This window comes from Schistocerca nitens, chromosome 4 (assembly GCF_023898315.1).
Source record: "Schistocerca nitens isolate TAMUIC-IGC-003100 chromosome 4, iqSchNite1.1, whole genome shotgun sequence".
Classification (NCBI taxonomy): domain Eukaryota; kingdom Metazoa; phylum Arthropoda; class Insecta; order Orthoptera; family Acrididae; genus Schistocerca; species Schistocerca nitens.
In genome coordinates, this window is record NC_064617.1 from 212,818,212 (window position 1) to 212,831,496 (window position 13,285).

At 39.5% G+C, this 13,285-nt stretch overlaps 1 protein-coding gene across 1 annotated transcript in view; it reads right to left on the reverse strand.

The window, feature by feature from the left end:
* The window catches only part of LOC126251623 (polycomb protein suz12-B), a 316,089-nt gene that overhangs the window by 56,532 nt on the left and 246,272 nt on the right, over positions 1 to 13,285 (reverse strand). The window contains exons 3-5 of the mRNA XM_049952165.1: positions 6,792 to 6,978; positions 6,578 to 6,669; positions 5,599 to 5,785 (exon numbers count right to left, since the gene is read on the reverse strand). Coding sequence (XP_049808122.1) covers positions 5,599 to 5,785; positions 6,578 to 6,669; positions 6,792 to 6,978 — 466 coding nt within the window. The remainder of the gene's footprint in view (positions 1 to 5,598; positions 5,786 to 6,577; positions 6,670 to 6,791; positions 6,979 to 13,285) is intronic.

The following is a 13,285-nucleotide window of genomic DNA, read 5'->3' on the forward strand; positions in this document are numbered from 1 at the left end:
CTATTAATAAAAGTTCCAGAAACTTATTCAGTAAAAGGAATGTATAGAACAAGGAATCTAATAGAACAATCAGGTTTTTCTTGCTTAAAATAAAACACCTGAACTTCTTTCAAAAAAATGTTAGCCACAGATGAGTGATGACTATGGTCACTGCATACTTGTTTCAGCCGTGTATATGTATATGGATTAACTGTGTATGTGGTGTCAGCTAACAGAAACTAGCTACCAATGCCCTCTCTTAAGTGATGACTTTCAAAGGATTCAGTGAAGAAGGGAGTGAGGAATGGAAGAACAAATACTGGGGTTGAGGAAAGGAATGTATACAAATAATGGAGGAGAGAAGACAGAAAACAAGGATGAGAAGGCGGAGGCATAACTGAAACACAGGAAAAGATTAGTGTGGTTACAAACCTCTGAGCAAGTAACATCAAGTGACACTTAGTGTTCTTTCTTACAAGTAATCTCCCATGCCCTCGTTTTTAAAGAATGAAAGTCCCACGTATAAAATGGTTTCAAATATGTGATTACTTTACAAATGAGTTACTGTGTTAAATATTTGATGTTAAGCACTTAAAACAATTATGTCTGAAGACATAAAATCCTATTTATGTTGGTTTTATTAGTTTTGGATTATTGGTTGGTTGGCTGACTGGAAGATTAAAGGGACCAAATTACTAGGTCATCAGCCCCTCTATCCTCAAACAGACAGGTCTGCATGACAGTAGATCAGGGATAGCCTACTGCGCAAAACCCATCGGAAGGAAACCCTCAGGTCTACGAAAGACCAACAAAGGCGAGATTAAAAAGAAAAAAGAAGAAAGGGAGACAGAGGAAGAAAGGCAGGCAAGATGCCCCATATAGGGAGTAGTTGGGAGCCCCAAAAGCAGGGTGCAATGAGGGGACATACAACCCCAGCCATCAACACTTACCAGAGTTACTCTACTCATAAATTGCCTAGGAAAGACTGGCAACAAGGACATCACAAAAGCAGCACAGAGAGACAAAAGATGAACAAGTCTAACGCACCACACAAGAATGGGTAAAATGAGTAGGGGTGAGGGTGAGGACCGGATTGGACCATGAAGCCCAGACAGCCACAGCCCGGTCTGGACAGAGGAGGCAACAGAGTTTTCTGCCAACCTCTCAGTAGGCCTAAGTCAGCCACTGAGGCATCAGCTCCTAATACCAGGGGTAATGACGTGGGGAGATTAATAGTCCAACGCAGGGTGGCTAAGCTGGGACAGTCGAGCAAAATGTGGACCACCATCAAACGCAAACCATAACGACAATCAGGTCGGTCCTTGCGATACAGGAGATGACAATGTGTCAGCCAAGTATGGATGATGGGAAGCCTGCAAAGGACAGAAGAGTCCTTGCAAGAGACCTGCATGGAGGACCTCGACAGATTTGTAGTCTCCTTTATCACTCTTAGTTTGTTTGGTGAAGTCAAAAATAGTCATTCCGTATTCCAGATTCTTAAAATTTGATGGCATAATACCCATCTGAAGAGTTGAGTTACTGGTAGCCAGTTTATGCCAGCTATCCACGAGTTCATTTGCCGGGATGCCAAGAAGGTCCACACTGCTCGCGGGAATACAGGGACTCCTGAATAGCAATGAACAAGGGATGGCAACACCAACACACGCCGAGACCTTGCTAACTGCTCAAGGAGTCGCTGCAGATGACAAAGGATCCACTGGTGCAGGAATGAATATGCTCAAGAGCACAAGAGATGCTACCAACTCTGCCGGGCAACACTACAGCCATCCAGCAAGGAGCACAGTTCAGTATGTCCCATGTGAGTATAAGCAAAGTCCATACGACCAGCAACCATAGAGCTACCAGTTTAGACTACTTCTGAACCCCGGGATGCGCCAAGGCTGGAGGAAGATTGGTGGTGGAGGGCCTTGGGAGGGACAGAGTCTTTTGGACCAGGTGAGAGATCAAGATAAAGCTGTGGCTGAGGGATGCACCACAGAGGTGTAATTGAGTGGGCCTGGAGTTGAGGTGGAAGAGGAAACAACTGCAGTTCAGAGAGGAGGGACCAGACGCAGATTGCGATCATAATCTCTGATCTGGGCTGCTGTTGTGGGAAATGGATTTCCATGTTAGGAAAGAGGAGATGGTAGTTAGGATGCTTAGGGGAGCTGTGAACATGTGTGGCATAACTGAAAAGCTGTTGTTGGCGCTTGACTGGCAATGGATGGGTACAAGCCTCCATGAGTAGCCTGTTTATAGTGCTGGTTCGAATGGCTTCTGTCGCAAGTCGAACCCTGTATTGAATCCAGTATCAACAATGCAGAGGGCTATGCCAAAACATATGCCAGATTCCCATAATCAAGACAAAACTTAATCAGGGATTTACAAAGCTGCAGAAGGGTAAAGCAATGTGCATCCCAGCTGGTCTTACTGAGGCAGCCAGGACTGTTCAGGCGCAGCCAGCACTTTCGCTTAAGCTCATGAAGATAAGTAATCCACAACAACTGAGAATAGAAGACTAGTTCTAAGAAGCAATAAGTCTCTGCCACAATGAGCAGTCGGTCCTTGACACAAGATTCGGTTGTGGGTGAGTGGTACGACTTCAACAGAAGTGCATGATGTGAGTCTTGGCGATGAAAAAACTATGGGTGAGAGCCTATGCCTGCACCTTTCGTATGGTGTTTTGCAGTCCATGTTCAGTGACACCCACACTAGAGAAACAATAGTAGAGGCACAAGTCATCGGCATACAAGTAGTATGATACTGAGGACCCCAAAACTCCTAATAGACCATTGATGGCTACTAGAAATAGAGGAACACTCAATACAGAGCCCTGCGGGACCCTATTCTCTTGGACATGGGGGTTACTGAGGGAAGCACTAACTTGACCCCAGAACGTGTAGTGTGACAGGAAGTTGCAAATACAAATCGGGAGCGGACACCAGAGGCCCCACTCATGTAAGGTAGCAAGGATATGGTGTTGCTATGTGGTGTCATGAGCCTTTTAAAGGTAAAAAAAGATGGCTATAAGATGTTGACATTAGGCAAAAGCTGTTTGGATGGCAGACTCCAGGTAGCCCGAAGACCCCAAGACTCAAGGAGCTAACACAGCCATCTGCTCGCCATGTGTTCAAGCAATGTACAGAGAACATTGTTGAGACTTACAACTGTCCATCTCCAGAGGGTGCTTACCCGGTTTCAATACTGCGATGGGAATTAGTCCTCACAGCAGATGCAGTTCAAGATGCAAGGATGTGCTTTTGTCAAACCACTGACAGGTACTTGATCATTTGATTGTGGATGTGGTCCAGTCCTGGTATTGTATCTGGGCTGTGGGCTAGGACACACGGATTCCCACTCACTGAATGGATGATTATATGGCTCCAGGTGGCATATAGCAGAGGACAATTGCTTTTGCTCCGCCCATTGTTTTAGGACACAAAAGGCAGAACAAAATGAGGCAGAACAAAATGTTCGACGACAGTGTCTGGGTCAGTGTAGACAGTACCACTCAAGGTAACACCAAGTAGACCTGCAGGAGTCTGGTATCCGTAGAGATGTCTGATTTTTGCCCAAACTTGCAAAGGGAAGGTATGTGGTACACTGATTGAAACCTACAGTTCCCAGCATTTTTTTTTTCAGTTGCTTTGTTAGGTGGCAGATCAGGGTATGGACCCATTTAAAGGCAATGAGGTGCTCCATCAATGGGTGCCACTTATGGCACTGGAGAGCCCGTCTACGATCTCTAATGGCTTCTGCAATATCTGATGAGCACCAAGATACTGTCTCCCATCAGGGCGGGCCCGAGAAACTGGATCGTCAAATCAGCTACTGACAGAATGGCTGTAGTTGTATTCTGGACTGCCTAATCGCTCCATGCGGCAGAGAACCAAGGGGACAGCAGAGATGAAAGCACCCTAATCAGCACTGTTGAGAGCCAGAAGTTTGAAGATTGGTGGCAAGTCAAGCCCAACAATGGGGACAATGTGTTTATTTAACGAAACATTATAGAGAACCCAGGAAGTGGAAACTCTAGTCCCAATCATAAACCTGGTCCAAGTAGGATCTGTGCCAAACCATCCAATGGAGAGGTGGAGGGAGAAAGGGATAACAGATGTATAACCCTGCAGCATGGAAAAGAAGTTATGCAAAAGGCTGGGGTTCCGTGGTAGCCTAGCATGAACTCGCAAAAGAGTTGCGAGATGCCCGTGGGTAATGAAGAAGTAAAAACCAAAATTGGTGAACCCAAAAATTGTTACACACTATCTGTTCATGTAAGATCTTTTTGGTAAACAGTACATAGTATCAAATCGCTTTAGGCTAGATCATAGCAGAAGTTAGTTGTAAAAGTAAAGTCTTTAATTGCAACTAAACAACATAATATTTTTTAATTCAGTAATTGTAGGCCAGAACTATATGAGAACTCCCTCAGAAATCCAGTAATGAGGTCAATTTATTATTTTCTGGAAAGGTACTTTTTCTCCTAAACTACACGTCACACAATGATATATTTCTGTATGTATCTTTAGTGATATATGTTGATACTGTCTGCAAGATGGGTAGCAAATAGAGTTAATAGTAAAGAAGTAATAATCTAAAACGTCAAGCATGCTGAAGTTTTATACATGAACAGCAATAATGTAGCAAGCGATAAAATTTTCTTCATTTCATTTTTTGGTAATATTAGTCAGGAAAAAATTTCACTATGTTTGAAATTATGTAAGTCACTAAGTGTTCTCATTCACAAATACCGAATGAATATAGTCTGGGTAATTTATGTGCTGAGAGTTAAGTTGCATCAAGGCATTACATGGTTTCTAACATTCATACTTGAGCTATCATGTTAAACCTTTAATGTAAGAATATACCCCTTAATCAGCAGATAATGGTAGATCATCATTGGTGAATAATTACATTAAATAATGAAAAACAAATATTTTGTTGCCCCTGTAAGCTGTTAAAACAGGTAATTTGCAACTGGAATCTGGTGACTGTTTCAGCTGTTAAGTGACATATATATAAACTGAAGATTCTCACTTTCTTTTGTTCCAAATATCCATAGTTTTCACTTAACCGGTGCTTTTCTTTTATCTCAGTTTCACAAAAACCTGTAACTACCGCAGATATTCCATAATCATTGGGATCAATATGAGAGCTTAATCCATTGCCTCACACTGATTAAAATGATAAAAGGTCAGAGTTTAAAGGCCTGTCAACATGAAGGTCATTAAAGATGATGAGCTTGTTAGATTTTATAAGGAGTGTACAACTAATACAACTACCTAGTGCTGCTAGTCTTGATGGCAATTAAATTATTTTACCAATTACAATTAATTTCATTCCTATTTTAAGCTTTCATACCCTTCCGAACTAACCAGTGACCCTTGAAGTCTAGTTCATTCTTTGCTCCAGGTAAAACCTTTAACAGTTGACAGATAAATGACTGCTTATTAATGAACACAATTTCATCATTTTTATGTCGTGCATGAAGATACATCATGTTCTTTATTAAAACAATCAATCAACTAAATTCTTCAAATATAAAATAGGTAATTACTCCAAAGGTGCACCCAAAACTGCATAAAATCAATGAACCAAAATAATGGTAACAATACTTACAGACATCAGTGTCATTTACTTGAGCACCAACACTATTACAGCTGACCCTAAGCAGCAGCATGTAGGATTTGACTAAATGGCCATTGGATAGGCTGAAAGATTCTGTTGGTATGGAGACAGTTGGAGCTTTTGGTGGTGGCTGGTCTTCTGATGGATTTATTGCCACCTCACTAGTTCCAACAGAAACCTATGAAACAAAGAACAATACCAATGCTGTATTTGTTGACGTCATTCCGTATGTGTGTCAGGTGTTCTGGAATTATACGAAAACAACAAAAAGAAAATTACTGTCTCCCTTCTGCAAATGACAATGTATCTCAGCTGGAAGTTAAAACCATTTCTTAACCAATCAACCTTTCTCCAAATTAAATTCTTGACAATTCAAGAGAAACTGATACAAAAATACTGTACCCCTTTTCTTCAAACAATGGAAATTCAGTAAGTCACACAACTATCACTCTATATTTGCTTAACATATAGTGGTACTTAAAATCCAGTAACACAGCACCTAATACAACTGATGTTGTTCAAGAAAAGGTGACAGAAAAAAGCATAAAAAAAATAAAATAAGCATAAAAAATAAAATAAGCATAAAAAATAAAATAAATGGCTGTATTTAACAAATTAATTTGAGTATAAAATCTGACATGGTCCATTTTGTAATACAGTCTATGTTGAGCAGGGTAAGTATGTATTGGTTAGTTTATTTCTAATGTAATTAATTTAAATCAAGTCAAGGCTTTCCACTATTCTGAAACCTGAAAATAATACCACTGAACACAGTGAACACGAAAAGCCGCTGGCTTTCAAATGAAATTATGTTTAATATGATTTTTCAATAGTTAATTGAGATGCAAGCAAATGCAGCTCTCTTATTATGTTATTGAAACTGTTCACATTTCAGTTCAAGATGTGGTTTGAAGATGAGTCATCTTAACTAAGGCTAAATTACAGTAAAATTAGAGAAATTGCTATGTACCTGCATGAAAGGCGAGGAAACATCTTTCCGCTTCTTGTGACAAATTTTCAACAAAAGTGTTTCAACCTTAACTGGTTCATGATGAGCTTCAACTAAAGAATAAAAGAACAACATAAATAATAGTTTTGATTTTAGAATTACTAAATTAACGAAGTCATATTCTACTAAGGATAACATTGTTTTGTTACTAATAATTGCATTTTTTCCTTTTTACCTTTCTTATCATAAAAGCCAAGAAACGTCAGCGTCATATAACCGCGCATCACTTCAGGCTGTATGCTTTCCTTATTCCTCTTCACTACCATATCCATTAAGTTGTCAACACTGAAATTTTTTCTGCTCTTGTTGGTGCGGGACATGCGCTGTTTCATGTAACTCAGAGTTCTGTTTAAAAATACGGGCTGTAAAAAGTAAATACACAGTTTATTAGTTAATCTTTGACAGCACAGTGCTTTAACCATAATCAAAGTCCCTAAAACACACACACACTTACTTACTTACTTGAAAGCATATTAGAATCCATATATTCAACACAAGGACATTCTATTACAAATTATAAGTGAATGTGAATGAACATTAAATTTTTATAATATAGTATTTTACATATAGGGAGGATTTCAGAACTTGGCTTTCAAGAAATTCCACACAAATGTAAATCTGGATCTAGTAAATACACAATCCCATACAGCAGAACAAATCCCATAATGATGCTGTGTTCTAACAAAGATGGTTTACAGAGGGGATACAGCAGCAAGGTATGTATGAGAGAACACCATTTGAGCCCAATATAAATTATGTCCAGGGCCTCAGCAGACACAACTTACTTTGAATATTGCACTGCTTCAAATATGCACTGGCAGAAGTGCTTTTTCTCAAATGTTATCATTTTTAAGTGTCAATTTTCCACTTCTGTAATGCACAGGGAGGAGAGACAGTCAGTACTAGTCATAAGAACCTATACACATCCACAACTGTTCTCCCACTGCTACTGGGAAATCTAGCAGTTGACCACATCTGGTCTAGTACATTGCTTCTCTTTTTCACCACATGAGGGCAACTCTCATGATTAATTATTGTCGAACCTGGGCTGCAAGCTCTGAGGTTATCATGAGCATGCCTTATAGAACTGTGACAACGCATTTTACAGGTTAACCTATTCAATGCTAAACAACAGACGTTCTCATGCAATCACCAACTTCTAGAGATCTGTTTTCATTTACTTTCTTGGTAAATAGCCTGTGATAGTACCTGAAAGCTAAATTTCATCAGGCACCATTCAAGTGGTTATTTTAAGAACAGTTAGTAAAAATCCTGTGGATTATTGTGCATTATGAAATAGTCCTGTTGCGTCAGACCAGTTGTGCCCGTTAGTGACTCAACGTACCTTCTAAGTGGAGAGTAGCACTCTGTCCTTTTCATAGTACTGTCATTACCAGAACAGTACAAGAGATAAGATTGTTTGCATTAATCAGTAACTATTTCTAATGGTATATTAGCATGCAACAGCTGTTTAACCTTCAGCTCAGGCCTGAGTTGCTGGAGTTGGCAGTCGTGTGGGCGTGAGGTTTGCTTGCTTGTGTGTATGAATAGTGCTGTAGCGAAAAGCTTATGTGTAAGTGTCTTAATTGTGCCTGTCTGCATCTTAATGCAGTAATGCATCTTTTCCTACATTATTGATATTTCTACATGGAGCTTCCATTGTTTGATTTTGCCTCCACGTACAAACTGCAAAAACACGAATAAACCAGTTGAAAAACGTTACTACTAAAAAGAGGAACATCAGAAGATGAAGAAAGCTTCAAAGACAGTTTTTATTTAAGAAGTACTTGTGACCAAAAAGTGGGGAAAAGAATATTGATAAAACTGATGCCAAATTTGTTGTAGGTAGTGGAAGCACTGAGTACTTGTCACACGAAAGGAAAATTATGTCAAATGTGAAGAGCTGAGAAGGTACAAAAATTAAGATTGTAAATGAAAATTTCATGTGTTTTAATCTCGTTGTTGATGTTAACTCACAAAAGGTGTTATTGAACAATGTACTACATGACCATGAACTACAAAGAAATTTAGTGTCAGTAAATGCCATTTCTGAAAAAGGGGTAGGGGTAATATTTGACAAGAAAAAGGTGACAACTGTGAAAGATGGAGACATTATTCTGGAAGGCAGCCAATCAGAAAATGGACTACAAGATGGAGGCACTAATGTCACAAATGAGGAAAACCATTCAACACTGTGCTGCACAGAGCAATAAGAGCGCACAAGATTATTTCACACTGATGTATGTGGTTACATAAACCCACCACCTTGTGTCAATGAAGAACAATTTTTCGTATGTCTTGATGATTATGCACATTTTCTGAGTGTGTCCCTTTCACACACAAAAAATGGAAAAGAAGATCACATCAAAGAATATGCAAGTGGAAGTGAAGCTCATTTCAGTCTGAAGGCAGAGAAAAATAAGATGCGACAGGGGAGGAATGGTGTAGAAAGAAAGGTGTATCGATTGACTATGCAATTAAGTAATCTCCTCAGCTGAAAGGTAAGGCAGACACAATAAATCTTAGTATCATGAGCAAAGTAAGTGCCACATTTTTAGATTCAAAAGTTGGAAACAAAATGTGGGGATATGTGGCCTTGAGTGCAGTTTATCTCATAAACAGAAGTACTACTACAGCAGTTGATGAGACTCCGAATGTGGCCTGGAAGTAGGTCAAATTTGTCTCAGTATTGGCTACTTTTGGATCTGTGGGGTCCACAATACAACATGAGTATTTTTTAAAAAACAGTAAGTGTAAGAGGTGTTCTTGATGGCTATGCCATATGGAATCCTAAGACTGGGAAATTTTCTGACGCAAGAGATGTTGGGCTTACTCATCAATATGTAGACAAAGAAGAGGAAACCAGAGGAGGAGGAGCAGGAATAGCTCTCACTAGAGAAAACCAAATTTTTTGAAGAAGAAGACGAAGAAGAAGATTTAAAAAGAACTTATCAGAAACCAAGACGTCCAATAAATTTGCCAACGAAATATAATGATTATGTCATGCTCACATACACAAAATGGACTGAAGGTGAAGACAAGGAGAATTAGATGAAGGCTACAAATGAAGTGGCAGAATCAATGAACTAAAATGAAACATGGACTCTGGTGGACACAGAAACTGCTCCTGGAAAAGAAATAACTGCAGAAAAATGGATTTTCAAGAAAAAGGATAAGGAAAGTATAAAGCTAAACTAGTTGCAAGAGTGTGTCAACAGGATTAAACTAAAGTGGATTTTAAAGATATTTTTAGTTCTGTTGGACAAACTAATTCCCTAAGACTACCATTTGCACTTGCTGCACAAAAATATTTGATAATTATGACATTCAAGGTAGAAACAACCTTTCTGAATGGTAATGTGAAGGACCATATTTTCATGGTAGTTTCAGGGAGATACAAAGGAACCGTGAAAATTTCCTGCTCATAAAGGCATTGTATGGATGGAAACAAGCTCCACTGCGATGGCATAAGAAACTGAACAATTTTCTTAAGAATGAGAAACTCAATCAAAACTGAAATCTGACCAATGTGGTCCCAAACCAGATACTCAGGAACACATGTATCTCTCTGTACATGCAGGCAATGGGATGAAATTTGGATAATACATCTGTCAAATGAAAAATCTCCTGCAAAAACACAAGAAAAATTTTGACACTGCAATTGATAAAAGTAACTCTTGTCTCTTGGAAGTGAAATAAAAATAAGAAAAGCATATACCGAGAAAAATCTGCTAAAGAAGTGGTAAAAATGGTACAGAATGGAAAAGTCAAAAACAGTAACAACTCCAATTTCAGCTCCAGGAGAAACTGAAGAAATCAGTGCAGCAAAAACAGACTTTCCATATTGTGAAATGATGGGTAGTTGTATTTAACATGTAAAGCAAGATAGGACCTAGCATATGCAGTGAATTATGAAAGCAGCTCAATGGGTAAACCAAATCACAAAGACATCCAAAATCTGAAGAGAGGTGTAAGAAATTTGAATTCAATGACAGGGAGTGGATGACTGATGTGGATTTCAGAGATGACAAGAAAGACAGAAAAAATGCTACAGGATATACGAGATAAATCACATAAAACTTGCATTACAAACATTGCAGAAATGGGAAGTGCTACTGATGCGCAGTTTTCACAGAATGGATTGGTAGTCAGGGGTTTGTATTGTTAGCCTATAAACATATTGTAATAATATTTAGGAGGTGTATTTTCTGTGCAAACATGGGCTCTTTTGAAATGGAACAATGCCTAGTCAACACTAACAACATAGAAGTAGGGTAAATTAGAATACCAGTGTAGTTTCTAGCAGAATGTTATGCGAGTCGTTTAAGACATGTCATATTTTGATAAGTGTCTACATTGACATTTGTTTGCGTCATACAACCTGTGTAGTTGCTAGGTAAGATGATGTTAGGTTTTCTTACAGTGTGATTGTGTGTTCCTTGAATGCACTGTCACTACGTAGCCAGTCAGTGTGAAAGAGTCCAAGCAGTTGGTGGCAAATGGACAATGGTAGTTACCAATGCAGAAAAACCTGACATCCTCATGGTCTATGAAGAGTGTAGAAAGAATGCAGTCCATTCTTGTACTGTAAATGCTGCAAGATATTACAATAGACATCAACCACCTCAGCAATTATTTACCAACCTCTTCCACCAGTTATATGAAAGTGGTAGTGTAATACCTAGACAATGTAACAAAAGGAAACAAGTGATAACAGAAGAGGGGGGACATTAATGTTCTTGCTGCTGTTGCAGCTGATCCGCGTGTTAGCACCATGCAATCACACAAAGAAATGGCACGTGTCACGCAAGTGTTCAATGCAAGTGTTCCACCTACCTCCATCAAGAGCTGCATGGAAACAATTGTGAAAATTGTGTTATCTCAGCTATATAGGCATTAAGACAGGATACTCCTCATGTCTTATGCATCTTGTTTAGTGATGAAGCCAAATTGACCAATCATGGCCAGGTAAATTGCCGAAACATGTACTACTGCCTGTTGACAACCCCCTTTGACTTTGTCAGGAGGAATGTTAGCATCCAAGGAGCATGAACATGTGGTACAAGATAGTGACCAATCTGCTCATGGGCCCATTTTTGATAGTCTGAACACTGAACGTGCACACGTATTGCAGTTTCCTAACAGACTATCTCCCACAAGACTAGGAGGAGCCCATGAGTACCTACATGTGGCTATCCAGCCCACAGTGCACAAAGTACTACAATATGACTTCACAATTTTTTTCCAAATTGTTGGACTTCATGCAGAGGACCTGTACATTGGCCAGCCTGTTCCCCACATTTGGGACGCCTGTATACCTTTTTCTGTGGAGAAAGCTGAAAAATGCTGTCCACAAGGAATTACCAACTACACCCGATGATATGCAATGATGTATTACAGCAGACTGTTTGGACATCTCAGCAGTCGTTCGGTACCAGACTGGAAGCGTGTAATGCCACTGACGGTGGTAATTTTGACCACAACTTTTGATGGACCATTGTCTCATTACTGGTCAGAATCCACAGAAGTAGTGTAAGCATTTGTGATGTTTTTTAGTGGGTGCTGTCATAGGTATTGTACAAGAGTTGGTGTTGGAACTTTTCAAAATACAGTATCTCGTAAATGACTCGCACTGGAACCCTGTACCAAACACCTCTGACATTCTAATTTACCCTACTTTTAGTTTGTTAACGTCAATAGGCATTGGTACATTTTAAAAAGATATGGTCGCACAAAAAATACACTTTCAAGTATGACAATCTGTTTATTGGCTAACAATATGAGCTCCTGGCTACCAACCCTTTCTGTGAAACTGCACATCAATAGCACTTTCCATTTCCGCAATATATGTGGTGCAATTTTTTGGTGTTTCACCTTGTATATTTCTTTACAATAATGCCTTAATCACTTAGTGCTACAAGAAGCAGTGGTTGCACTATCTACTACTGAAGCAAAATACATGTCGGCAGATCAATGTTGTCAGGAAATGAAGGTTTTGATGACTTCATTCAAAGGAATTGATGAACAGAAACGTGGAAACGACACTGTGTGGATTACCAAAGTACAATAGAAGTGATACAAACAGGTCAAATGTTAAGAAGAATGTCACACCTGACCCCCAAACCACCTACAAGGATGCTGTGCCGTGCCTATCTTGACTCACACCAAGACGGCTCACACAACTGGAAGAGGGCTTCACACCGCTGACCCACTTCATTAGGAAACTCACTCCTTACTAATATAAGCACAATGCAGTACCCAAAATGACATATTCACAGTTGTCTCTCTCTCCCTCTCTGTCTCTGATGTACATCTGAGGTATAAGGGGCTACCAAAAAGTTCCTGTTTGAATGCACTGCTGCAATGTATATGCAACTTAGCATGACTCCGATGCGGGTATACAAGCAACAACATGTAGGCCAGGGATTAGTGTGGCATTCATGTCTTTTTGACATTTGTGCGATAAAAGCATAAACATGAATTATGGCAACATTATTACCAAATGTGTCCAAACAGGACCGATGTGCTCTTATTCTTTTCTTGGCTGTTGAAGGACAAACACCAGATGACATCCATCAGAGAATGAATAATGTATATGGGGCAGCAGGTTTGTCGAAAACCAGCAATGTGGATTGGTGCGCCAAGGGGCACTGCTGCTTCATGGTAATG